Raw genomic sequence first — 25,188 nt, forward strand, 5'->3', positions numbered from 1 at the left:
GTGAATGGTTGTTTGTCTTTGTGTGGCCCTGTGATGGATTGGTGACCTGTCAGGGGTGACCCCACCTTTTGCCCTATGTCAGCTGAGATTGGGACCAGCGCCCCCTGCGACCTTCATGTGTAGGATAAAGTGGCAGAAGATGAGTGAGTTACATACTACAGCTTTAAACACTTTATTACACAGTATCACAGGAAAATAAGCTGATATGTTAATATATAACTATAAATATCACAAAACACACATACAATAATGCATAAAACACAGTCTATTTTTTTTTTTTTTTTTTAATGAAAAGCGTTCAAGGACCAGTGGGTGAAGAGAAATAAATGAATGAACCTAATATACATCCAATTAATTTAAATTATGATGAGCAGTAGGATGTCATTGCGCATGTTTGAGCAGTTAATTAAATCAGGGGCCTCAAATGTCATCAGAGTGGGAGTGGGTGGGTCTGTCGAGCCCCACGTGCTCCATATGTCACAATATCATCTGCTCCTCGCGCAGATGGACCTGTGAGGTTATAGGCTGAGGTTATTAGTGTGTGTATGTGTGTGAAGGAGGAGAGAGAGAGAGAGAAGAGTGGAGTTCAGTGTCAGTGACACACACCATGTTGTTGCTGCTGTAGGATCGGAGCGCAGGAGCCTCCCTCTTCAGGGCGTTTAGAGCTGGCAGAAGGCGGGCAGAGAGGCGAGAGATGCGGGCGCAGCGTTTGAAGGAGGCGCGCTGTTGTGATTCTCTTCATCGTGAGGCTCACTCCTCCTGCTCCTCCTGCTCCTCCTGCTCCTCCTGCTCCTCCTGCTGTTGCGCGCTCCGCGCTCACCATCGATCCATTTAACGGCTTCGCACCGGATCAATCAGTGGGACTATGTGAGCACCATGCTCGCTGTGAGATGCCTGCTGTTCGCTGCAGCGTGTGCCACAGGTAACGACAACGCTGTGTTCCTTCCATCGCCTCCTTCGGGCTTTTAGTTTTGCTGCGCGTCACGATCACAAAGAGATGGTGCGTTCACTGTCACTGTTTACCAAAAACAAGGACCTGGTGTTGATCAACAAGCTTTTTAGGATGAGCGCTCTTTACAGAAAAAAGACACGTCAGATCCACACTTGTGCGCGATGGATGCACAATTTGGGTCACAATTTTGATTTGCGCCCTTTCCCCCAACTAATATATGTTTAATTTCCTCTTTGATTTTTTGTAAAGTCAAGCTTCTAAGGTGTTGTTAGGGAACATGTCATTGTGCAAAGTTCAATTGTGATGGTAATGGAGCGTTATACTACATGACACTATCCAAGAATGAGAGCTTTACGTTTATTTATGTATTTAAATGGCATAAAAATAAGAATGTACAACCTTTACTTAACCTAGAAAGAGAATTGAGAATACACATCTATTTTACAAGAGGGTCCAGGTCAATACATCACAGACAGACAAGTAATAACAAATGATGGTTAAAAAATAAGATGTCATAAGACGTCAAATATGTAAAAATACTCACAGAATATTACAACGTGGAATGTGCAGCAGTGTTTCAAATTGCAGGTTGTGTTTGAAAGTGATTTAATGTCCTTTGTTCAACATTTTACTGTTGCAATTATAGCTACATAAAGAGAGAAAACAATAGAATAAGGCACTGACATCCACTGAGGAATATAATGGTGACACTGCTGATCTTTGCTGATTTCCTGTTTTGTACAATTTTACTGTCATTTTGACTCATAATCTTTTGACATTTTGTCCATTTATTTGGGCTGTTGAATTCCTGCAACACTTAATTATAGTGGTTTTTTTGTCACATATTTTGTTTTAAGGATATTTTTTTCGGGGGCGTTTTGCCTTTATTGGACAGGACAGTGAACAGGTAGGAAGAAAACATCCACAGGTGGAATTGAAACACAGGTCACTGCAGCTTGACTCTTTGCACTACGGGGCGCCAGCTCTGCCAACTGAGCTGTTTCGATTGTTCTGTTATTAATCGCCTTACACTAAACCTTCCCCGGTGTGTGTCCTCTGCAGCTCTGCAGGGAGAGCTCCCTCTGGCAGACGAGATCGTTCAGCCCAAGCGGCTCCTGCATCAGATCTACTCACAGGAGGAGCTGCTTCACAGCCGCCTGGACACCAGAGTCAGAAACCACAGCGCCGGAGAGCAGGTGAGCGTTGCACCTGTGTGTGTGTGTGTGTGTGGGTGTGTGTGTGTGTGTGTGCGTGTGTGTGTGCGTGTGCGTGAGTGTGTGCGTGAGTGTGGGTGTGTGGGGGTGTGTGGGTGTGTGTCCTCGTCCTCCAGCACTCACTCAGCACACATTAATTACCTTTTCCTCTCAGTTCAGTGCACATTCATTGTAGTCATCTCTGACATCAAACTGAGACCAGAGCAGGGCATCTCCATGAGAGTAAAGGAGCGACGACAGACAAAAATGATGACAAGGTTTCTTTCAGTTGTTATAGGATTTTTTCTAAATTAAAATAAACAGACTTACTCACATTACTGTATTACTTTTAACAATTTAAGTAAAGTAGAATGCTTCTTAACACTTAAAGGTGTCATATTATGCCCTATTTCTCCAAGTTAACCTAGTTCCCTGGTGTCCTAATGAACACGTCTGTGACATGCTTTGGTCAAAATACCATAAGGATGAAGCACCGCATCAGTTCAATCCCCCTGCCAAAACAGCCCTGTTCAGAACGCTCGGTTTAGTAGTATCTCTTTAGGTCCACCTTAAAGGTCCACCTTAAAGGTCCACCTTAAAAAAAAAAGTAAAACTAAACTTAAGGGATAGGAAGAGCAGAGCTAACAGCAGTTTTCATTAGGAAAAGTGATCATTTGCAGGCTCTAGCAGGCACATTGCCATCATATATAACATGTATCCACTGGACAGATAAATCCTCCGAGGCTGGAAGTTTGTGTAGGACTCTGTGCTGCACTGTGGGGCCAAGAATAGAACGTTTCACAGACTTTGCGGACTTCCGGTTTTCGGATACCGTTGCCCTCTCCAGCACTCTCGCGTGTTTTACGGACAAATCGTAGCTCCACGAGACAACAATTCCAGGAATTTAGCGCATTGTGACGTCCCAATGAGCGTGGAAGTCAACATCGCGTGTTTCATCTCCTGTACTTAGACTGAGGAGGACCACAAAAACATGAGTGAGTCTTTTTTCACACTTTTCTGACTGATAGGGCCTCCAGAGTCCCAAATGTAAGGATTTAAAGGTGCATTATGTAATAAATCTAAAGCAACTGGCCATAAAATCCTCCTAATATGTCACAGAGACTCAGGAATAATATTCATATAACAAACCGAACTGACCAACAACAACAGTACAGCCAAAAATTTTTTTTTTTTTGCAGACTGCAAATCTTGTTTATGTTTTGAAATCATGTTTTGGCATGGGGTGCCACCTACTGCCATCTACCAATCATTGGAGTCAGTATAGTTTCAGCTACCGAGCAACCATGGGTTGCCAATTAGGTCAGAAAACGTAACTTAAAAGACCTCGGTATTTTGAATTTGTTTGAACCGTTTTTGGCCACATTCTTACATATGGCACCTTTAAATGATTAAAAAGTTGATTTTGCATCATATGTCCCCTTTAAAAAAAGGCATATTCAAACAAGTATCATGCAATTACTTCTAAAAAAAACAATCTACCATCATCTGCTCTCTGTCAGCAGTGTTTTCAAGGTCATGTGTCACTACCCTTACACCCAGTGACACCTCTTGTCCTGATGCCCAGCTTGCACGATAGGGAGCAAGACAAAAGGGGGGGGAACACAAAGTCAGCCAACTCACCCCTCTGCCGCCTTTCTCTTCTCCACTCTGTTAGATTATATTTCATGCCTCTACCTGTCCTCTCTCATTACCCTTGCCATAAAAGCTGCCTGTCAGTCAGCGTCAGGCCAAGCAGTGGAAATAACACCGTTCTGCCTTTGAGTCGCCCTCTGTGGTCAACACGTTGTCTCATGACCTTTCTCTCTCTCTCTCTCGCGCTCTCTCTTATCTGAGACTAGAATATAATGTGCTGCTTAAGCGTCTTCATATCATTTTAATTTATATGTTTGATGGTTGAGTCTGCCCAGCATCCTTTTAGCTGTAGCCTGTACATTACATTAAGCACTGTAGTACTTATAGAGCAGGTTTAAAGATGCTATAATCGATGCTTTTATAATGACAATGGAATAAATGAGGGTGACACAGTGGTGCAGTGGTTAGCACTGGTGCCTCACAGCAAGAACGTTCTTCTTTTCAGTCCAGAACTTCGATTAAGAAATAATTAACTTTCAATATACATATCACATTTTCATGTTCTTTATTATCAATATGATAAAGAAACAATATGTATAGATATAATGCTAATTGCAAACTTACTATAGAGACATAATTCCTATGAAGGTTTGGCTTCGATTTGTTCAATATTTCTGTTTTTTTAACAAGGATATTTATAGTTTTTATTTTCTTTTTCACAATGAACTGGTTTGTTGAACATTCACACAGGAGCAAAACTCAATCTTTATGTATCAGACATTGCATCGTGATAATCGTTTGAACATTTGTTATTATTATGATAAATATTTGGCTTCATCTCCCAGCTCTAGCTGCAAGCACTGATTATGTATTCATCTTTTGATCGATATCTTGATCTTGTTTGGCCCCTGAAATGTAGAAAATGGTGTGAAATGTTAAACCTTTCTTTATCAAAATATTATAATTTTATCTAGTCCGCAAACCAAATGTTCGATTTTCTGTCATTGTCATTGTCAGTGCCAAGAGTCATCAGAACATTATTCACATTGAAGAATCTGAAATTATTTTGTAAAAATGAGTGATTGAAATAGTTGCCGATCAGTGTTGGTGATGTAACTTTAAAAGTAATCACGTTGCAATGTTACTGCAGTTAAAAAAGTAACCATCTGAGAAAAGTTACCTGTTACTTTTGCATGACTGGAAATGAAAACTTATCTCATGTTTGACCATAAAACTCTTATTGTTGGCCCCTTAACTGTTGTGGAAACGTATTCCAAACACTGTAACGTTTGTTCTTTTTTTCTTCCTCCTCCGTGTTCGTGAGGTAGCAGCAGCAGCAGCAGTTTCCTTCCTCGATAAGTGTCAAAAACTTTTTATTTCTAATCTTACGGAATGTGGAAAAAATTGACGCTCGGTTAATTTCTGTTTGGGCTGGAAGACACAGGAGGGGTCTTTAGCAGGTTTCATGGTGTAGTGGTCATCACGTCTACTTTACACGCAGAAGGTCCTGGGTTCAACCCCCAGTGAAGTAAAGCTAGTCTTTGGACAGTCCATGGCCAAGAGAAAAGGTGTTTTTTGCCCACTTCTCCTGTTCACTGGTGTGTAGTGGCTTAAATGCAGAGGTCAAATTCACTAAAAATAGCTAATTCCATCAGGCGATATCCTCCTCCTTCCTCCTCCTAACAGCTGAAGGTGCAAGTTCCTCATGGATTACAGACACCTGTTACACTCTATAGCTGTAATTCAACTGATTATTGTAGTAAAAAAAAGAAAAGAGTAAGTGTTCTAATTGTGGAGTTACTTATTGTGGCGTTACTTAGTTAACTTATTACATCAAAAAAGTAATCCGAGTACCCACCAACACTGTGAATAATTTAGTAAAAGAATAATAATTTCAGGTGTAAATGGTCTGTTTGTTAGTCATGTGATAGGCTGGTGACCTGTGTCAATGTCAGCTGAGATTGGCTCCAGCTCTCTTGACCCTTGAAGGTCGTGTGGTGTGAAATAAGGATGGATGGATCAAATGATATATTTTTAACTCTATGTGTAACGTGAAAGGAGGAAGGTGTTTTATCGCTCGTAGCGATAAATCCAACCGTGGATTTTCAAGGTCACAGTGAAAACAGAGCAGTTTCCAGTTCAGGTTCATTACACTGTTAGTTGTTAGTTTCCATTGTCAAAAGTTGAGATGGGACCAAAACAACGGACACACTGTACGTATGACTGAGCACAGTGGTGGACAATTATGTGGACCTGCAGGAAAATCAGTTTTTTATTCTCCCAAACCACATCATTTTGCATGTGATTGCAGTTATATTTGTGTGCATAGACATAACCAACCTGTCAGCATGGGTTGATTTGGTAATGATGTCAGTGAACCCACGTTTGATGTCAGTGAACCCACTTTAATTGGCTTTAAAGCACAGATGCTATGGTCATGAACTTTGGGTTATGACCGAAAGAACAAGATCCCGGATACAAGCGGCTGAAATGAGTTTTCTCTGCAGAGTGGCGGAGCACTCCCTTAGAGATAGGGTGAGGAGCTCTGTCACCCGGGAGGAGCTCGGAGTAGAGCCGCTGCTCCTCCACATCGAGAGGAGCCAGCTGAGGTGGCTCGGGCATCTGTATCGGATGCCCCCTGGACGCCTCCCTCGGGAGGTGTTCCGGGCATGTCCCACCGGGAGGAGACCCAGAGGAAGACCCAGGACATGCTGGAGTGACTACGTCACCCGGCTGGCCTGGGAACGCCTTGGGGTCCCTCCGGAAGAGCTGGAGGAAGTGTCCTGCGAGAGGGAGGTCTGGGCGTCCCTTCTCAGACTGTTGCCCCCGCGACCCGGCCCCAGATAAGCGGTGAAAAATGGATGGATGGATGGGCACAGATGCAGGAAACCTGAGGTTTATCATGTTCCTTTCCAAACAATCCGTTATGTTTGTTTTGCGCTGTTCCCTGATGTCGTCGTGGCCAGCTTTACGTCCGACAGCGGTTTTCACAGTGTCCTTGTGTGTTATGTTAAGATTGATGCAAAAGAGTGTTCAGCTGGAGACACATCGACCAAGGATGGAGTTTGTGGTCAGTGATGAGTTAAGTTAACTGAGACAATGAGATGTTAATCTCAGAGTTAAAGTTTGAAGGAGAGGAGGAGAGGCAGGTCAGGTCAAGAAGCCTGGCGCCTTCCTCTGCTGATACCTAGAGTCGACCTTGGGGAAAACTGCATAGTTGAGTTATCAGTCCTTTGCCACTCTGTAGACAAATGATGGGTGCCAGGATTTCACAGAGGCCTTTGTGATTTGCCACTTTCAGCTGGTCTTCATTGAGTCGTTTTATGAGTTTTGTGCTTAGGAATGTTGCTGATTTAAAGAAGGTGTTTCAAACCACCTTCAAATCTGTCATGAATTAGATTTAAGGGGGGGAAACAATGTGACCTTCACACGCTGATCTGGATAAAATCAAGATATGCAAATAAATCGTACTATCTTCTGGCAGAGTCTGAACAAGGTCTAAGAGGTTTGCAGAGAGCGCACGGTAATGCTAATTAGAGCCCACTGATGTGAGCCACCAGAGCTCCATCTCATAATGAGGATGAGACTCACCTTGGACCAAGGTTACACTTTATCCAAAAAGCTTGCGGGATGATAAAGCTGACTGGTGCCGTCTTCAGAGAGAGAGAGGTTACTGTTGGAGGAGGTTGTTCTTTATCATCGCAGTCCCTTTTTTACTCCCTCTATTCACGCAGTTTCATATGATTTCATATTTAACCTCCATCAGTTTACTTCCCTCTTCCACTCGGTCTTCATCATATTCTGTCACTTTTTTTTTTCCCCCTCCACAATGTCTTTTTCACAATTTCATCAAACCATGACATACTTCACAAATTGGTGAGTCACTTGTCTGTGTCAATGACAAGGACCAACGCCGTAGGAATATGAATTACAGACGCACAGTTGACTCGTCTGAAAGTACACTCTCTACGGCTTAAATACTCAAATACAAATATATGTCGTAAACTGGGGAAGCTCTTTTTCAAGGTCAAAATAAATGTATAGGAATCACAAGCACACAAGCACTGTTTAAAATGTTTTTTAATTAAGTAAATAGGATCAACTTGTGCTTTTTATAAGTTATATTAATATTTTCTTCTAGTACAACGAGTCCCTGTATAGGACAGGAGCTGTAGGACATATATGAGGAAGTCCTGCTGTAGTGCTCTTCACAAAAATGGAGAGCATTACATTGGGGCAGAGAATGGGAGTAAAACCTAGTGCTCTTCAAGAATAACAGTAATAATCTACACAAACACAATTAAAATACAGACATGTCTGCTGTGTTCAATTGTCAATACAAAAAGATAGGGTACATTTTGACGTAGAATATAGAAATCTATTCATTTTCACTTCCTCAGGGTGCACACGGATATATTTACAAAGATGGCAGGTGGGCCAAAGGAAACGTTGATGAAATTAAACGAACAAGACCAAGCCCAAAATATAAATAATGCGTAAAGAGTGAAAAGAAGAAATGTTGCATTACAAGTCCTAACAAGTTGGTTGCAGATCTATTATGTCCAATTTAAAAAGGTGTGTTTGTAGCGTGTTGTCGACTGTTTCCATCTGACATAATGGTCATTTATTTTTGATTTGTATAATTAGAAAATGGGGGGGGGGGGGGAACAAGTCTTATTAGAACAAGGAGTGCACCAACTACATATTATTACACACAAGCAGATAATGAGTATGTCTAAACTAGTAGTATGTTAGTATGGTCATACGAGAAAAAGGACTAAATAGACATGAAAATACTGGTATTAAACACTTTTTATTCTCTTGATAATGGTCAAGAATAGGATTAGTTATTTTTGCACACAAACCCATTATTGACAGTGAAATTGACCCATCCTTATACACACACATATACACAGGAGCAGTGGGTAGCACTTATTTGCACCGACAGAGCACTGGAGGATTATATGCCTTGATCCATCGTGGGATTTGAACTGGCAACTCTCTGGTTACAAGCCCATCTCCTTCCCTCTTGGCCATGGGCTGCACATGTTTGACATATGAAACTAAATAGTGATTTTTGTTTTTCCTTAAAGCTGCTTGGGTAAAATAAGAGTGTACAGGGATTCTTCTAATATGACGCGACCTAAATCAGGTACTAATTTTGTCACTTTCCTTTTTTTTTTCTCTCACTTCCTCAGCCGGTCCATCTGGCCCAGTGCAGCTTCCTGGTGAAGGCCTTTGGCACTTCTTTCACCCTTGACCTGGAGCTCAACCAGTAAGTCAGCACACACACACTGACCCTATACTGGCAACATGTCACTGGATACAACTGTCACTCGGTATCTTTACATGACAATAGAAATAAAACAGTGACTGTCTAACTAAAGCATGTTTGAACATTAAATGAAATCAGATTGGAGTCCTTTATCGTAACAAGTACCATGGGATGTCATTTGGAGCAATCACCATCAGCAGATGCTCATTTTAAGCACAAGATAAAAACTAATGTAAATGCAATAACTACATGATTAAGAGCTGTGAGATGAATATTGCACAGTTATAACAGTGATGACAGTTTAACCCTGGGTTCATTTGAGGATGCAGGATTACGTTTTTTGAGTTCAGAAGTGTGATGTCTGTGGGGACGTGCAGGCGTACAGAGTTCTGTAGCAGAGGAATCTCTTTCCTGGGTGACTTGGGGTCTTTGGTGATGTTTTGCCTCTGTGACTTCCATGCAATTCCTCCAATGTTAGAAGCTGGGTGCCGCTGGGTAGTTTTAATGATGCTCTGCAGGGTCTTTCTGTTATCCGAGGTGCAGCCAGAGTACCAGGCTGTGATGCACTCATGTGATTACTGACTCTATGGTGCACCTGTAGAGGACGAACAGCAGCCGTTGTGGGAGCTGTGCCTTTTTTCAGCCTCCTCAGGAAGTGGAGCCTCTGGAGACCTTTCCTAGCCAACATGTTAGCTCGACTGAAATTGAACAAAATTGAATTTCTCACAGTCAGACTAACACACCCAGGTAATGCAATTTGAAGTTCAGCTACTGCTGCATATGCTGTATACATTCAGTCAAGTCAGAAACAGGCTGGCCTGCCTGGTTCTGTGCCTGTACTACCATAAATACCCAGAAATGATCAAATAAGTCGATACACAGAAGAATAAGACAATTTAGGGTAGGAATGGCACTCGACAAACTCCAAACCCCCTTATACTAAGAAGCTAAATGGGGGGCGTATCTTTCGATATGTTGATTCTCCACTAGTGGTTATATATTGCGACTGCTGTGGAGAAAATAATCGACAATGCAGACAGATGAAGTATTTACAATCTAAGCGAGGCAAACTATATAAGACCTTTGTTTGCATGTTCTCCTCGTGTGTCCGTGGGTTTCCGCCAGGGTTCTCCCACAGTCCAAAAACATGCAGATTTGGGGATTAGACAAAATTGGACTCTGGATTGACCATGGGTGAGTATGTTAGAGTGGGTGGTTGTTTGCCTCTATTTGTGGCCCTGTGATGGACTGGCGACCTGCACAGGGTGTAACCTTCCCATTGTCGACTGGGATTGATACCAGAGGACCCTGCGACCCTCATATGTGGAGGGTAAAGAAGTAGAAGATGGATGATGGATTGTTGAACAGCAGTGGAACAGTCAAATAGCCCTGTCACTGAGCTCATGCATGTACGTGTGTGATGTTAGGAATTCTTCCCCACATTTCTCCAAATGTTTTCCTGTTCTGATGATAAAACAGCTGAGCTGACACTCCCCAGTGCTTTAAGGTCGTCATGTTCTTGGCTCATATTCACGGTCAAAACATTGTCTCCATCCTGGCAGCAATCATCATTTCAACACTCATCACTTTGGAGACTAGAAAATATTTTTCCCAGATCCAGGGAGTTTGTTCTCCTTGGTTTAGTCTCTGACCTTTGACCTTTTCCTATATAATTTCACTTCCACAGATGCCGCCTTTGGGAATCACTGGTGCATATAACAAATAAAATTTGATTCAATTTCATCTCCCTCTACCAAGTCTTTGCTGATTAATGAAACACCTGTGCCTGGTTCTGAGAATCAGCAATTCTTCACGCGTCGTTTTGCTTATGAATCGGTGATTTTAGTTTATCTCGACTGGCGCAATTCAAAATAGCATTTGCATAATTAGCACTCTGTGCCGATGACCTGTATGACTGTGTCTCACAGAGCTGTAGTTTTGTGCTTTTAAAATGAAACATGAAATTATTTAAAGATAGTATGAAGCGTTTCTGCATGAAAACATAAAATAAACAAGCCTGTTCTTATACATTTTGTAGTGTACTTACAGACCATTAACATTTAATTTTCCTTTTAATGACATCATAAATGTTGGCGCAAGCCCGCTCTAAGTAAAAAAGGAAATAGTTGGTTCTGCAGTACTAGTTAGTGCTTTTAACTGTGATTTGAATGTTGTCCTCTCTCTCCAGTAATCTCCTGTCTACCGACTATGTGGAGCGGCACTATGAGGATGACGGACAGCCATCAGAAAATATGGTAGGTTCCGCTTCTGTGCTTATTTGTTTTTATGTCCAGGAGTTAAAGGGACAGTTCTGGCTTTGTTCACTCCCTTCACCAAAAACCTGCTCAAGACAGACTGTAAACACTGTTAAGAGGACGCAAGGAAAAACAGATTTAGCCATTTATCAAAAACTAAACTTGAGTGAGAATTAGCAACTGGTCATGAGAATCTGAACTACCACCTCAGGAGTTGCAGTTAGAAAATCTAAGTTCACAGATGTCACCTGCAACTAGGGCCACAACGACTATTCAATAAATCAATTATTAATTGATTACTAAATGAAACTATTTTGATAATCAGTTAATCGAATTTACTGTTTTTTCTCTAATTAAAACAAGCTCTCTAATTGTGCAGCTTCGTAAATGTGAATATTTCGTTTTTTTTGCTCCATGTAACAAAGAAATATGTGGAGAATGTCATTATTTCTAAGTTTGGTCAACTTTTTTGACATTTTCGGACATTTACGGACCAAACAAGTACTCGATTAATTGGAAAAAAAAAATTTGACAGATTAACTGATGATGAAAATAATCGTTAGTTGCAGCCCGACCTGCAACCAGACTGCTATTGGATGATACCAGCTGTCAGTCACACTAGTGTTCACTCGTGTGCAGTGTTTGTTTTATCATCTATTTTCCTGGTGACAATATTTACAAAGAAAAACAAAAAAGAAGTCTATGAGTTTTTACTACTCACTTGATTAATAACACCAGTAAACATTTGCATCATGAAAATCATCATGACCATCAGGAAATGTTTACTGATGTCATTGTATTCACCCCCTGCTGGCTATTCCATATATTTTCACTTCCTGATTAGTTTCACTAGCAAACAAGAAGTCTATTTCCCCTTTTTATTTACAATCTAAAGCAAGTCCCTTACCAAAAGTACATACTCAAGGATTAATCTAATACTGTGGAAACTAAATGACTTTGACAAACATAACATAGGGGTAGTATATTAAATTTCTGCCAATATGCCCCATATAAGATTGAATCTTATACACTGTCCCTTTAAGGCAATGATACCTCACGGAAAATACTGCTGTTACTTATCAAACAGAACAGTATTAGATCGGTAATGTATTGTGATGGAGATGCTTTGTTTCAGGTGTGTATTGGCCCACTGTTTGTTCTGCTGTTGACTCAGACATCCAGACATCATCCTGAATCTGTAGAAAGATATATTTTAGTTGTAGCTGCACGAGCACGAATGATGGGATGGCTGACAGGTTCTCCTCCCTGACATGCAGCAGCAGTATAATTATGTCCAGAGTCTCGTGTCTTCACAGTGTCTCAGCCAAAGACAGGAAGTCACTGCAGACATATTTGACTGTCAACACCATCGGGGGGGGGGGGGACATTCACCTTTTGTCACTATCCTCTGCTTTTATTTCGGTCTTTGTCTCGCTAATGCCTGTTCTCCTTTTCCATCCCCTTTTTTTCTGCCAAAGACCACCTGACCAATTAGTAAATGGTTGCCATGGTAACCAGCAGCAGCACCAGGGTGGGTTTACATTGTCATGTTGTGAAGGGATTTGAAATCGTGTCCATTTTTCCATATTTTGCCAACCAACTCCTGGCCTGACCTTTGGAAAGTGTGTCACGTGAGGAAACTATTATTTACAGATAGGAAGATGCATTTATTTCTTCATATTTCTCTATGAAATGAACAACGAAGTGCACAGATTATGTGATAAAAAATTAGGATTTAACATGTTCTATAGGCTTTAAAATGAAGATCTAATTTGATAAAGGGCTTTTTATCCTAAAAAAAAAAAAAGGCAGAGCATGATCATTAACTCTACCTCTTCTGTTTCCATCTTGATTTATTACATCTTACTGATGTGCCAATAAATTCCTCCTGCCTTTGTGTGTCAGTTAGTTATTGGTCCCTGTGGATCTGCACTATTGCACTGAGCTGGTGACTGTCTCGTTTGGATTGAATCACAGTGACACAGACTAGAAGAGGAATTGAGTTAGTGACAAGGAATTGATGGAAGCTCTTCTATATTTGCATCAGTGTCCGGCCTAAAACACATTTTTCCTTAGATTTTTTTCACAGACCCCTTTCTATAACATCTCTTCAATCACCAAATATGATGCAATGTTATTATTAATATCCGATAAATTAAAATATACAGTAGTTTGAAAAAAAAAAAGAAGAAGTAAATACAGTCATGAACATCATCAGGAAAACACATAAATAGTTACATCGACAATTAAAGTTCACCTACAGTTAAAAATGACTCTGGGACATTCATTCCTGTTCATTTGCCTCCATTTGTCGGTGTTCGCACAAACAGATTATTATTTCATTCATTTAGTTCTTTATTTCCTTGTCCTCGGAGCAATGATGACTCTAATCGCCAAAGCCCATACACCTCATCTGAAAGTCACTCGCAGTCGGTGTACGTCTGCTGTGTCAGGCAATTGGATTTCCTCCATTTAGCCCTGTAATCCTACCTCTTATTTATTTATGCTCGTGTCTCGGGCTAAGTGCTGTGGGCCTAACTTGGCAATATGAAGATGAAAGTCTAGCTCTTCCTAAATGGATGTAGCACTGCTTAATATCAGTATGCTTCCAAAAAAATACCTGTACTTAATCAAAGACTTTGCATAATGCCTCCACTGCAGTGACAGCTGTGGTCAGATACTGTACGTTTACCTGAACTTAAGACTGATGAGAGTTTGATGGTCAAAGATCAAGGACAATGTGACTTCAGAAATCACACTTTTTTGCCTTGTAATTATGAACTTATGAATGGGGAAGAAGGAATCTTTTTAAATCTGGCAGCTATAGTTTGTGTCACTAAATAAAGTTGTGCGTTAGCTCGTGCAGGACACAGTAATCATACACTCCAGATATAAACAGCTGACAGCCGCCAGACCACAATCAATCGGTCAGGCTCCAGCCACACTCTCACTAATAACACTCCGTCTTCACTTATGTCTTGGTGCACAAATGCTGCCTCACACCACGGCCGCTGGCAACGCTATGCTGATACCACTCCAGCATCTAGCTTTCCAGATGAGAGTGGAACAGATATTCAAAAATTTAAAGTGGACATATTATACCCTATTTCTCCAAGTTAACCTAGTTCCCTGGTGTCCTAATGAACATATCTGTGACATGCCTTGGGGGGGGGGGGGGGTGACATGATACACAGAGACTACTGACTCCATACAGCAGTAGAAGGCGATAGCACCAAGGGTGGCACAGTGGTTAGTGGTGGTTAGCACTGTTGCCTCACATCAAGAAGGTGCTGGCTTTTGCATGTTCTCCCCTTGTCTGAGTGGTTTTCCTCCGGGCTCTCCGGTTTCCTCCCACCACCAGAACATGTTAGAATGTTAGACATTATTCGGTCAGGTTGGTCCCTTGTGGCGGCGCGCTCAGTCGCAGCGGCTATGGTCAACCCTTTCATTTGACCTTGTTTTTTCAGTTGTGCAATGACAACAAAGATGATTTCCTTTCATTGTGATAATGTAAAATAACTCATCTCATATTATGCTTAATCAGTTTCTGACCACATGAGCTGGGTTTGAGTTACAGCCGACCTTACATGAAAGTAGTTTTATGTCACTAAAACGTAACCAACAACTATTATTTAAAGGTGCTTTATGTTATAAATCTAAAACAACTGGCTATAAAATATGTCACAGAGACTCAGGAATAATGTTCATATAACAAACTGAACTCACCAACAACAACAGTACAGCCAAAATATTTGCATTAAAAATTATATTTTGCAGACCACAAATCTTTATGAAAAAATGTTTATGTTTTGAAATCATGTTTTGGCATGTGGCGCCACCTACCGCCATCTACCAATCATTGCAGTCAGTAGTTAGTAGAGTCTCAGCTGCTGAGCAACCTGTTTGAGCTACAATGGCGGAGGAAACGAAACCTAAAAGACCTCAGTATTTTGAATTTGAGTGTAGTAACAATTTTTGGCCACATTGTTACGTATGGCGCCTTTAATGGTTCAGTTTTCATTGCAATGTTTATAATTCACATAAAGGAGATAAACAGTGAAACAGAAATATGTTTTCCAACCAGCAGCATCATGACAGGCCCCAGTGAACACTAGTTACTAATGATGAAGCACAGCACACACACACAGTATTTATTACAGCAACAATGTGGATTTTAATGTCGCCGCTGTGCTGCACGTCACAACAGAGTCTGCTCAAAAATTAATAAACAAAACATAATAAATAAATATGGATTATCTTTTAGCAAGAAATTTTTTTGTTGGACCTATTTTGGGGCTTAAAGGTGCCATATGTAAGAATGTGGCCAAAAACAGTTACTACATTCAAATTCAAAATACCGAGGTCTTTTAGGTTTCGTTTTCAGACGTAACTGGCGTAACTGGCTCGGCAGCTGAGACTCTATTGACTGCAATGATTGGTAGAAGGCGGTAGGTGGCGCCACATGCCAAAACATGATTTCAAAACATAAACACGATTTGCAGTCTGCAAAATATTTTTTTTAATGCAAATATTTTGGCTGTACTGTTGTTGTTGGTGAGTTCAGTTTGTTATATGAACATTATTCCTGAGTCTCTGTGACATATTAGGAGGATTTTATGGCCAGTTGCTTTAGATTTATTACATAATGCACCTTTAAAGGTCAATGATACATGAAGTGCAGTCTTTTCTTTGTGTTCATGGCAGACAGCTGCAGTCTCAAGTCACAGACATGACAGGACATGAGTGGAGTTCATTACAAACACCTGAAACTGACCCTCTCTATGAGTCTCTCTCTCACAGCGTCCTTGCTCCGACATGTGGCTCTAATCTCCTCCCTCTTACTTGAGGCCTGTTTGATTATTTAAAATCATTCTGGCTGTAATCCTGCCCACGTTAATGCACAGTTTATTCTCCTCAGTTATTGATCGCTCACATATGTAAGTCACAGCAGGTGTTGTGTGTTGTCTCATCTCTGACTGTTGTGATCAGGTCATGACACTGTATTCATAACATTTTATCTCATATTAAATGAGATATGGTCTCATTATAAATCAGTTTCCTTTATCAGACATGTTGTTTTGATTGATGTACAAATAGGAGGCATGAAGTTTGAAATATATATATATATAATGTATATTATATATATAATATATAAGGTCATTCTGAACGTCTTTCTGTTGACACATGAAGAGAACAGAATTCATGACTCATGCTCCTTGCATGACGATGTAAGAAACGTGCATAATCAAAAGTGAAAAGCTGCTGCACTCCTGAGGGTCACCATTATTTTGTTGTTGATTTACCATCTCATCTGGGGGGTGATAGATACTATCAGGTTCCATGCTGGGAAGAGAATGAGCCAGTTCCTGAAAGCCAGGATATCTCTGCTTTTCAGCATTGATTTTTCTCTTTTTTTTAATGCCCATTTTAAATCTGTCTCGTGTATATCCTCCATGTTTATTTAAATGTATTGTATTTTACTTATTAGGGATAATGCTGACTCAGGCTGAATGATTATAGGGTAAAGCAGTGCAATGTTTCTGGTAAATGTTGTGAGTGTTACAAGGATGAGTACTTAAAAACTGTTTATAACATTTAATTGTCTTTTCAATTGGCATGGAAGAACAGTGAAAAAAATATACAACAATTCAGTTGCAGCCTTTTTGGATTGGCAATTGTTTTTAATTGCATTTTGATTTCACAATGATTAATTGATGATCCACAATGCCAACAGACAATAATGTGATTTGGAGGTATTGCATATTTCAAGACTAATTGGCAATCTCTTTACTCGTTAGGCTTTTCTATAACATTATTTAAAAAATTTCAAAGGTTTGATATAACCAAAATTACACTTTACTAAAAGGCGCCATATGCAAGAATGTGGCCAAAAATGGTTACTACATTCAAATTCAAAATACCAAGGTCTTATAGAATTAGTTTTTTGACTTAACTGGCAACCCGTGGTTGCTCGGCAGCTGAGACTCTACCGACTGCAATGATTGGTAGACGGCGGTAGGTGGTGCCACATGCCAAAACATGATTTCAAAACATAAACAAGATTTGCAGTCTGCAAAAAAAGATGTTTTTAATGCAAATATTTTGGCTGTACTGTTGTTGTTGGTGAGTTCAGTTTGTTATATGAACATTATTCCTGAGTCTCTGTGACATATTAGGAGGATTTTATGGCCAGTTGCATTAGATTTATTACATAATGCACCTTTAAATAATTGTGTTCTATAAGTGAATATGTACATGTGTCTTTCTGGTATTTCAGTATGTAGCCTTCCAGGTTCCTAAATAAACCAAATAAGAAGTAGAAATACATGGAATAGCCACCAGGGGGCGACTCCACTGGTTGCAAAAGGTAGTTTAAAATGGAATTCAATGGGTAAATTATCCTTCCTCTCACTTGATTTATAATGTCAACATTTTCCTGAGGAGTTAATGGTCTCACTTGCTAGTCTCGAGTCTTCTTCAAAAGCTTCAAAGTTCCCATTATGAGGCAAATAGACTTTAAAGTGCGGCACAAAGAACACGTAGGTGTTCCCAAGTGTGATTGACAGCTGGAACCTGGTTGCAGGAGAAAACCTTTAACATTCTGGTTGCAAAATGTCAATGGTGGTGTCAGCCAAATTGTTATTCTGGAGGCTTCAAAACTACATTTCAGATTCTTATATCCAATGAATTAACATATGCTTTGATTGAGAGAGATTACAGTCACAGACACTTACTGTTATCTTTGTGCACCTGTCCTGAATTACTCTCTTCCATATTAACCAACAGCCTTGAGTTGGGTTCTCACTGGTTCACAAATATTACTTCCTGACTCTTCTTTTTCTAAACTGTAATGTTTGATGTAGAATTCTGGATTTTTACACCCATGTCACCTGTTTATGTTCACTCACCTAGAGTGGAACTAGATTCCTTTTGTTCAAATTCTTCCCTGGATTTCCTGCTCTTTAATTACTCCACCCATCTCTCACACACATGTACTGTACGCATGCATGGGTGCACACAGCTTTTTCTTGCTGAAACCCAAGTCAGCTGCAGGTTCTGAGGGTGTAAGTTTTCCCTGCGCTGTACAATAGTCATTGATTTCTTTAAATCGGCCCACCAGGTCGCCCATAAGCCCCTCTGTGACAGCAAATACCTGCTCTGTGTTTGTATAGGATATAAGAGTCAATATGTGTTTCTTTTTTTACATTTGCATGAACCTGTTACTGGATGATGGTGGATTTGGTTTCTCACTGTGTAATCCATAATTTCTTTGTCAGGGGGGAGAGCATTGCTACTACCACGGGCAAGTGCGAGGGATACCGGGCTCCTGGGCTGCACTGTCCACCTGCCATGGCCTACGGTGAGCCTGGGTCATACTTGTCACACTCCACATCCACGGATAGAGGCCCATGATTCCTTTCATATACTGTATAAACAAGGGTCTGTATCAGTCCACACATTTACCTGGAAATCACCTCACTTGTATGTCCTTGTTTTCTTTGACTTTCTCATGGTTGCCATTGTCTTTGTTGTCTCTTTTGAGCACAACATGAGCGTGCTGGAGATTTGCACAGATTCATCCACGAATGGTCCAACATAGAAATGGGTGGATGTCGAAATTTATGTCATGTGTGGCCTAAAAGTTGTAATTTTACCTGACATTTGGCCCTAAAGTTGTTTTTGTTTACATTAATGAAATGTTCCAAGATTGCTGCAAATGAAATCAAAAGCTTTAATACTCAACTAGTAACATTGATAAACCATGTTTTTGGAGTGTAGTTCAAAAAGGCCTTACAGTCAGGCACACTCTCACTGAAAACATGTCTGCCAGTCAGGACACAAGGAGAAACAGATTTAAGAAATGTAATCTTTAATTTAAATAAGTGGTATTGAATCAAATATACCTCACCTTAAGCATGTGCTATCATAACAATATGCTTTATTAAGCTTTGTTAAACAGTCTTTTCCTGAATGAAAACTGAGGTTTCACATGAACCAAAGTCCACTGAGAAATCCAGTGTTTTAAGCTCATGAAGACAGGGAAGCTGTTGATCTACCTGTTTGATTATTGTATATTTTTCACTTAAAGGGGACATTATGCAAAAACAACTTTTTAATCATTTAAAACCTCTGGAGGCCCTATCAGTTGGCAAAGTGTGAAAAAAGATGACTGTTTTTGTGGTCCGCCTCAGTCTAAGTACAGGAGATAAAACAGGAGACTTCCACGCTCACTGGGACGCCACAATGCGCTCAATTCCTGGAATTGTTGTCTCGCGGAGCTCCGCTTTGTTAGTAAAGCACGCGAGGGTGCTGGTGAGGGCAATAGTATACCCGAAAACTGGAAGTCCACGAAAAGTTCTATTCTTGGCTCCACGGTGCAGCACAGAGTCCTACACAAACTTCCAGCTTCAGAGGATTTATCTGTCCTGTGGATACATGTTGTATATGACGGCAATGTGCCTGCTAGAGCCTGCAAATGCTAATGCAGTCTCCAAATGCTAACTGCTGTTAGCTCCCAGTAGCCTCTGTGGCTGATGTGATTTCAAGTTTTGTAATTCTTTTTTTTTTAAGGTGGACCTAAAGAGATACTACTAAACAGAGCGTTCTGAACAAGGCTGTTTTGGCAGGGTGATTGAACTGCTGTGGTGCTTCATCCTTATGGTATTTTGACCAAAGCATGTCACAGACATGTTCATTAGGACACCAGGGAACTAGGTTAACTTAGAGAAATAGGGTATAATATGGGACCTTAAGTGGACATAGATTTTATTAGGTGAGCATTTTGTTAAGTGGCTTAAGTCTGTTTTCCTTTTGTCACTGGCAGCCGTGTGTCAGACTTTAAACTACAGCATCATGCTGTCATAGTAAGTTGTTTCAACACGTGGAATAATAATGTACAGCACATTGTAACCTGCTACTGTGTTTTTCTTTTTCAGTGGGATGTTCTCTGATGGGAACTTCTCTTATGTGATTGAGCCTGTTGGCCGTGGAGAGGTGAGTCAGGGCTTCACTGGAATGGATCAGCCAGTTGCATTGCTAGTAAACAAACACTTATCTTTTTTTTTCTCCCCTTGGGGGCATCGAACCTAGCAGAGCAAGCAAGGTCATGTTGTAAAGATGTCAAAACATTGGCACTGGTTTCTACCAACTCACTGAACAGATTTGTCTGAATCTTCGTGGTGAATCCACTCCTCCTCAGTCTCACATTCTCTGTGCTCGTCTCTCCGTGACTTACAGCGACTCCGCGCCGCGTTACTCAATCTCTCCGAGCTGTTGTGTGGAAACCATTGAGTTGATATACAATCCATCTCCTGTCTCATATCTAACAGCAGACATCACCTGATACATAGACGGTGTGGTGATGATGATTCATGTGACATTATAATGATTTTTTTTTATTTTTGTTAAAAGAAGTTTTAAGAGCATTAAAAATGTTTAGATTCGATTTTTAGTAGATCTAGTATTGAAAGGAAGTAGAAAGAACTTAGTGGTAGTGGCTGAGCATTTTCCCCCATTAAGACTCACAATAATCAAAGTGCAGCTCCGTTACATAGAGAGGATCAATAGCCTCCCAGCTCATCTCTGCCTCTCTCTCTCTATCTCAGATGGCTCATTTTCATAAAGTATTCATCCCCAGTTCAAGTGTACCACAGTGTCCAGTAGTGTTGTTGCTATTATGACAACCCAGTTAATGATTAATTATGTATCAGAGCACTTTCTTTCCATGTCGATTGGTCTGCACCACAGAGGACAAGGCACGGAGGAAAGCTTTTAAGCTCAGGATGAGGAAAGTAATTCCGAGGCACGTGTGACGCATATCAGAGGGCATCATTATACACAGCTGCATTTCAGTGTTAATAATACAAAAGAAGTTTTACAAAATTGTCTGGTAATTCCACTTCTGTTGGTAAAACCCGTGTACCGTGTGACCTGCTGTTGCCTGACATTAAATTAATTTTGGTGTAAATTTAACTTTGCCCAGAAGGGGCACTTTGTTTCTGAGGACTGATGGCTTTGATTATTTGTTGCATTTATTTTGAGCTAATGGCTTTTGTTGCGTAATTCTATGATTTGCACAGAACTTTTTTGTACATTGCATATTAGTGATTTTTCCTTTTGTGTCACATATTAAAACCATCCGTGTTGCTTTTTTTCTGACGCCCTCCAGGAGCACAATGACCACATTGTGCACCGCATGCCAGGCATTGACCTCTTCCAACCTCCGTGTCCAGGTAGGACCATTGTTTTGATAGCAGAAAAAAGACTGCTTGTAACTTTTCCTGTCCCTCCTGATAAATGGAAAAAAAAGTATCCTTGTCTTATCGGCCTCCCTTTTTCAAAATCCGACTACAGCCTACATATTCAGCTATAATACAAATCTGTTTGTGACATCCCAAACTTGATGTGATACAGTGTTTGGCACATTGTGTCTGCTGTAGTAAAACGTCAAACTTCAAAATGAGATTGTGATGAAGCTGGCAGGAGGCAGCTTGTTATTGACACTCCTAAAAGCTGCCTGTCATTACTTGTTTAGAGGAGACGTGGCCAACACACACACACACAAACTTGTTTTTATATCTTCATGAGGACACACCATAGACATAAATTATTACCTATTTATTTACCCTAACCTTGACCATCACCACAAAGTGCCTAACACTTACCCCTTACCTCCACAAGGTCAAATGTGCTCTCAAAGATATAAATACAGTACAAGTACACACACACACACACACACATCTCCTAATCCCTTATCCTTAACCTTAATGCCAACAACGAAATGCCAAAACCTAAACCTTAACCTAACCCCAACATGACCTAGTCTTGACCCCCTCCCCTCTGTAATATACCTCAAAAATATCCTCACAGAAATAGGTTTAAATCTAATTTTAACACACACACGCACACACACACACACACACACACACACACATGCAGAGTGTAGTGTTGTCCTCAGGTTCTCCAGCTGCCCTTCTTGCCCCAGATAAATGTCTCATTTGGGAGCATTGCTCCTCTCTGTCCCTAACACTCTCTGGATTCAACCTCCTCCCTCTTTCCTGTTACTCAATCTCATCCATCCATTCTCTCACTGTACCTCCTCACCTCTGTCTCTGTCTCTGTCTCTGTCTCTCTCTCTCTCTCTCTCTCTCTCTCTCCATTTAGTCCGTCATTCTATCCTTTCCTCCTCTCTTCTCCTGTGGTTGTGTGATATTGATTTCTCCTTCGGAGCAGCAGTGGACTATAGTGGACAAGCTTACATTCATCCATGCACTGATGACGAGCCACTTTTCTCGCTCACTCTTTAACTTACTTGGTTTCCCTATGTGATGTGAGTGTGTGTGTGTGTGTGTGTGTGTGTGTGTGTGTGTGTGTGTGTGTGTGTGTGTGTGTGTGTGTGTGTGTGTGTGTGTGTGTGTGTGTGTGTGTGTGTGTGTGTGTGTTCTTGTATTTGTGACCTCTTTTCTGGCATAAACACTGACCTTGTCAGGACCAATAGTTCTCACAGAGACCAGAACCCGGTCCTTTTGAGGCAGAACCTAATTTCTGTGGGACTGGTTAAGTTTGGTGCTATAAGATTTGAATTGTGGTAAGTTCACAGTTGGGGTTAACTAGTTAGAGTTAAGTTGATGAAGTTAATGTTTTATTCAGGCTGTCCAAATGAATGGAAGTGATTTTCTCTGTGTGTGTGTGTGTGTGTGTGTCAGGATGCTCTGTGAACAGCACTAGCCCTGAGGAGCAGCCAGATGGCCTCAGTGAAGGAGACACAGAGCTGAAGGAAGGAGGCGACTGGTCGTCTAAAGATGGAGAGCCCGTCGCTACAGGACAACTGAGACGTTCGAAGAGACAAGTCAGTGTGTTTCATACAGCCGACATGACTGTCTTTACTCCCACACACACACACACACACCTGCATGTACCTATTCACACAGCTCACCTGCATGTATGTAGTAGAATACAGTATAACACAAGTACTATTTTAGAGAGAGAGACACAGAGTTTTCTAAAATTTAAGGAAATGAATCAAGTGACAGCAGCAAATGTAAAGGCATGGGATTTGAAAGTTGTACAAAAGGTGTTTATCAGACCAGGAAAGTTTAATAACTTTTCATCCCCAAAGTAATTGTGCCAGAGTCTCATTATGTCAAAGGACATTAATCATGTCACAGTGTTATCAATAATGACGTTGTTTCATAATTTCATAAAAAAAACTTTTGTTATGGCTTGAATAGATTTTTTTTAAATCCTACTTCTGACCCGATTGGCAATTGGTTGTGACGTCACCAATAAGACTATGAACTCCTGTCTTGAATCTTTGAGATGTGCGATGTTGACATTTTAAAGTGGAAATGTGTAGACGTCGCTGCGGCCATCTCTGACTGGACGATACCAGCTGTCAGTCACACTGGTGTGCACTTATACACTGTAAACAAAGAAAACTCAAAATTTCAAGGCAACTTGCTGCAATCAATTTTTGAGTTAACAGCCCGACAAATGTGCCAACTCAAAATTCAACATTTTATTTTTTTATACATTTTTTACATTATCTGAACAAGATAAGTTAGCCAAACTGTTTGAAAAGAGAATTTAGTTGACCGAAGTTTTTTAAAAACTCAAGATCTTTTGTTGGGCTGTCAACTCAAAAATCGATTGCATCAAGTTGCCTTGAAATTTAGAGTTTTCTCATGTATGTTTTGCTTTATCATCTATTTTGGGAACATACTTTATAAAATCGAACGATTAACTCGTCACCATACTTCTCAGCTCTTGAGGAAAATGTTTGAGGATACAAAAAAGTATCTTCTTGCATCCTGTTTAGCTTCAATTGGCCAAACCAAAAGACTGTGTCCACTTTTTATACTATGTTGTTCTATGTTCTGACTCCTTGTTTGGGAACCACAGTAACAGTCATCACGTTTGACCTTTATCAGCCACCACTGCATGGTTTTCCTGACATTAGACGTTAATATCCCCCTTATTCATGGATGATTTATCTCTGAGAATCCCTTAACTCTTCACTGTGCATCAGCGTCAGAATGTCAACATGACAGAGAGTTTATGACCAAATACCTGAAATAAATAACTTCCCCATACGCCTCAGCTGCTCTCATGAGCATTTACATTTGATAAGCTGCAAAACCAGAGATATATTCTCACTCTGAGATACTCAGTATCATGGTGTTTTTGTTTTGTTGACTTTGTTCCATTAAAATCTGGGTTAGATGTTGCTGTTTGTCGTCTCAGTTACAGAAGAATATTCCGCTAAATGAATGAGTAGCTGTTGCTCTCTCTCTCTCTGTCTTTCTCGCTCTTTCTCTCTCTCATTGAAGTTCCTTCTCAAGGACAAAGACTAAAGTTTCACAAGCATCAGCATATGTTTGTATCTGTGTCTGAGTTACAGTTTCACCTGCTGGCTGTGTGTGTGTGTGTGTGTGTGTGTGTGTGTGTGTGTGTGTGTGTGTGTGTGTGTGTGTGTGTGTGTGTGTGTGGGTGTTTGACCTCTGTGAAGGTTATTATAGCAGTGAAATCAAAACTCAGGCTGTGTGGATTTCTTTTTCCCCCTCCAGGTGCGGCGAGGCCAGCGCACAGTCCAAACCGAGACCAAGTATATCGAGCTGATGGTGGTGAACGACCATGAGCTGGTACGTGGGAAACTCTCTGTCTCTAGGCCCTCAAACTCGTTTTATTGGATGACAAGACTTTATAATCAGGTATTCACGCAGTGTTTCTCTCCGACTCTGTTTAGTTTGTGCAGCTCCGTCGCTCGACCACTCAGACAAAGAACTTTGCCAAAGCAGTGGTGAACATGGCCGACGCGGTGAGTGGCTTTTAAACGGCACAGAATCGACACAAGTAGAAGAAATACAGTCATATGCTATTTATTTCATAGTGCACTTCTGAAAAGTGTGGGCCATGGCCCAC

General features: G+C 40.7%; 1 protein-coding gene across 1 annotated transcript in view; it reads left to right on the top strand.

The window, feature by feature from the left end:
* Positions 1-876: 876 nt before the first annotated feature.
* adam11 (ADAM metallopeptidase domain 11) overlaps positions 877-25,188 on the top strand; it is a gene marked incomplete at its 5' end in the record, with an annotated part of 36,644 nt that continues 12,332 nt past the window's right edge. The window contains 10 exons of the mRNA XM_083903945.1: positions 877-922; positions 2,015-2,148; positions 8,937-9,013; positions 11,202-11,268; positions 18,546-18,628; positions 20,205-20,262; positions 21,437-21,500; positions 22,974-23,116; positions 24,834-24,908; positions 25,013-25,084. Of these exons, the coding sequence (XP_083760071.1) occupies positions 877-922; positions 2,015-2,148; positions 8,937-9,013; positions 11,202-11,268; positions 18,546-18,628; positions 20,205-20,262; positions 21,437-21,500; positions 22,974-23,116; positions 24,834-24,908; positions 25,013-25,084 (819 nt within the window). The remainder of the gene's footprint in view (positions 923-2,014; positions 2,149-8,936; positions 9,014-11,201; positions 11,269-18,545; positions 18,629-20,204; positions 20,263-21,436; positions 21,501-22,973; positions 23,117-24,833; positions 24,909-25,012; positions 25,085-25,188) is intronic.

This window comes from Microchirus variegatus (genome assembly GCF_963457635.1).
Source record: "Microchirus variegatus genome assembly, chromosome: 17".
NCBI lineage: Eukaryota > Metazoa > Chordata > Actinopteri > Pleuronectiformes > Soleidae > Microchirus > Microchirus variegatus.